The sequence below is a fragment of the Camelina sativa genome, chromosome 15, assembly GCF_000633955.1.
Source record: "Camelina sativa cultivar DH55 chromosome 15, Cs, whole genome shotgun sequence".
Classification (NCBI taxonomy): domain Eukaryota; kingdom Viridiplantae; phylum Streptophyta; class Magnoliopsida; order Brassicales; family Brassicaceae; genus Camelina; species Camelina sativa.
The window spans coordinates 13,618,257-13,621,723 of record NC_025699.1 but is presented as its reverse complement, the minus strand read 5'-3'; the positions used below and the strand labels follow the sequence as shown (position 1 = coordinate 13,621,723).

The 3,467-nt window shown below is 31.5% G+C and overlaps 1 protein-coding gene across 1 annotated transcript; it reads left to right on the top strand.

The window, feature by feature from the left end:
- On the top strand, positions 718-1,311 carry LOC104746709. The gene has a single exon (XM_010468237.2). The coding sequence runs from the start codon at positions 929-931 to the stop codon at positions 1,259-1,261; it is 333 nt and encodes a 110-aa protein (XP_010466539.1). The 5' UTR covers positions 718-928; the 3' UTR covers positions 1,262-1,311.

Here is a 3,467-nt window from a genome sequence, read left to right as displayed (position 1 = left end):
TAAGGATCATATGTATATGTGTGTGGTGTGGATATAACAATTCTAGAGGAGATTGAGAGAAGTGTGTTATAATTGGGTAGGTGATGGACCCTCCTAAATCCAACCACCTTTGTCTCTATTTCCACCTTCCCATGTCCCTTAGAACATGGAGCAAATTATGGCAACTCTTCTCTCTACCCTCTCTCTTTGTTTTTTTATTTATTTTCATATTGTTAATTCTTTTTAATCTTCTTTTCTATATTATAGTTTTCTGGTAGTGTATACTGATTTTATAAATCACTAACATTGCTTATAATTATTTTTAAAAAATCATAGACAAAACTGTAAAATTGTAAACAGATTTGAAGTTTTTAAGAAAACGCCCATAGATTTTGATCATTTTTCACCAAAATGGGTATTCCTCTATTGCCATTTAGATCGCACCATAATAATGTCCGAACATGGCTACGCAATTGGTTACTGAACCCACGATAAATTTATCTGACAACAACGGTGATTGATTAGAAATCTACACGTATAGATTCAATGATTCATACAGTTTCTAGACTATATTAATACTTTCATATACATTATACATAAAAAAAAATTATTATTACTTCTAAGCTTTGATTAGTCAAAACTTTAATATATACGATCGTCACTTGTAATTTGTGCTATTTCGTTTTGTCACTATCCAAATATAAAACCAATGTAACCGTTAAGAGATTTATTACTATATGATCTGCCCAATTATACGCATCGCTCGCTCTAGAGTATAATATTGATTGTTGCAAGTGTCGAGAGCCGGCCAAAAAGAATGCAACATATAAAGCCATACCCACAACACAAAACCATTCTCCATCACCCAAAAAAAAAAATACAATCTTCTTGTTTTGTTTGCCATATTGAAAGCTCATAGGCTTTTTTCTTTTCTTTTTTTTGGTGAAGAATGGAGATAGAATCTGTGAGATGTGAGTGTTGTGGGTTAATGGAAGACTGCACACAAGACTACATTAGTGAGGTCAAATCTAACTTCGACAACAAATGGCTCTGTGGTCTTTGCTCCGAGGCCGTGAGGGACGAAGTGAGCCGCCGGAAGATGACCACAGTTGATGAAGCCGTTAGAGCTCACGTGTCTTTTTGTGGCAAGTTTAAAAAAGATAACCCCGCGGTTCATGTCGCCGATGGTATGAGGCAGATGCTACGGAGGAGGTCCGGTGACTTGACGACTTCCTCTGCGTCCAAGAAGTTTGGTAGATCTAACACCACCAAGTTGTACTAAACCATTTTTCTATTTTCCGCTAATTATTTAATGTATAATATTTGAAGCTACTTTGTTTTGTTTTGTTTAATGTCATAAATGATGGTCGGTGATGCTATAACTAAACTAATCAATTAATTTCCCCCAGTCTTGTCATTTAGTTTCCACACAGTTCAATCTCTTTAGTCATTTGATTAACATGGCCAAAATTATCCCATGAGGAAATCTTGAATTCATGTTATGTTATTTGCTTGGTAACCAAGACGTACTTCTATAACCTTTTCGAGTCAGAGATGAGAGACCATAACATACTAAATTAGTAATCGAACTCGTGATTTTGAATACTCTATCCATTTGGGTCGCTAGCTATATATGTAATGCTGCAAAAGTTTGATGCCATTTTTATGTATTTTGGTCGTCCACGATTCTATACTATTGACAAGTTCTTTAACCCCCTATCTTGCCCCACACAAACTATCCACATTCTTCATTTCCTCAAACGTCTTTAACGCTTCTTGTAGATGCTTACACACTAGTGAAGTCCTCTCGATTTGGCCATACATTGTCTAAGCTAAGCATCTACAAAGAGAGAAAATAACTTTTAACTGAAGTTTTTAAAATTTTGATCATAACATCGTTTGTGGTCATTTCATTGAATATTTCGACCAGAAAATTTCAACAGTTCCATCAAAACAGTCTCAACAAACGTACCGGACAGAGCACTGAGCTTAACTATAACACCGTGAATCTCGATGCCGCCGATAACCGCCGAGGGTGCCGGCATTGTTCGTAACCATTCGGAGTAATGTTGATCGGCTAAACCAACACTTTTTTAACTGGGCTGATAATGGGCTTTGGCTTCGTCTAAACAAATATATCTATTATAAATTATCACAACAATTGTCGCTGAACTCATCAAATAGAGGCCTAATAAGAGCTCCATCTAATGGAAGTGACTTCATCAAATGTTTTTGTTCTACTTTTATTTACACTAACTATTGAACCTTCTATACGTTATATTTGCTTTTAGCTAGTAAATAAGATATTGATAGAATCATAGAATGATAGATCATATAAAATAGATTATGTTTATTTTCGATTAATGGATTTGTGATCTAGAGCAAACATTAATATAATGTTAACACGTAAATAATTAAAGTTTTCGAGTCTACTTAGAACACGTAAAGTACAAAAATAAAATCGGAAATTTCAGACAATATTCTTCTGTTTTTACACACATGTGAACATTTTGGATTTTGTTGGTTTCACTTCATATCCAAGATCTTACGACTAGCTATAACATTTTGATCCGTGACATATACTTTTTCCCCCAAGTTACATCCACAACCGATACCAAAGTTACATATGATTTTTTTTCTTTTTTCTTTTTATTATGTAGATTTAAGTTGGGGTTTATATTCTTCTAAAGGCTAAAATTAAAACCCAAGATACGTGTTTCTCTTTAAATTATATATTAGGATCCGTGCTAGAGCACGGATTGAAATTCATTTTATTTATATTATAATTTTAAAATAAAATATAATTCATATGATTGTTTTTAAAAGATTTTTTTTGATAAAACATTATGCAAGAAAATCATATGCTAAATATGATGCTTGTAAAAAGCACATATTTGTAAGTTTTATATTGTAATTTGTAATTTTATGTATGAGAAATGGTTATGTTTGTTTTTTGTTTTTATTTTAATTTTTGAACATATTTGGTGAGAGTGTTTTAATATGACTCGTGCTTAGGTAAGATTTTATTTTCAACTGCACAATAAGATGTTGGAAATCACGATTAAATGTGATAAATTGCTAATATTTTATTCTTTTTACGCCTAAAAATATATTTTATGCCTAATAGTATATATTTTGTAACAATACATGGAATACTAAAGATTTTATTTTAGAAATTGTATAAATCATTGGAATATTCTCTTTAAAATGATTCTTTGGAATATTTTTAAGTGTATGCCATATATTGACCAATTAATCTATAATCTTTTTTTTTTGTAACCAACATATATTTAATCTATAAACTATTTTGTAACCAACTTATAAAAATTATATAGTCTACAAAAAAAGTTGTGTACTTCCGTTTTATTATATAGGAGATTTTAGGTTGATTAAATTTAATTATAAACCTAGAATAAAATTCTTTCATTTTTGGGGGTTTATAAGAGAAAGAAGTACTGAATAATTGGGTCAAATACATAAAAATTTGG

Excerpts from the sequence above, each read along its gene's own strand:
- LOC104746709 (XM_010468237.2), top strand. The coding sequence starts at position 929 with ATGGAGATAGAATCTGTGAGATGTGAGTGTTGTGGGTTAATGGAAGAC.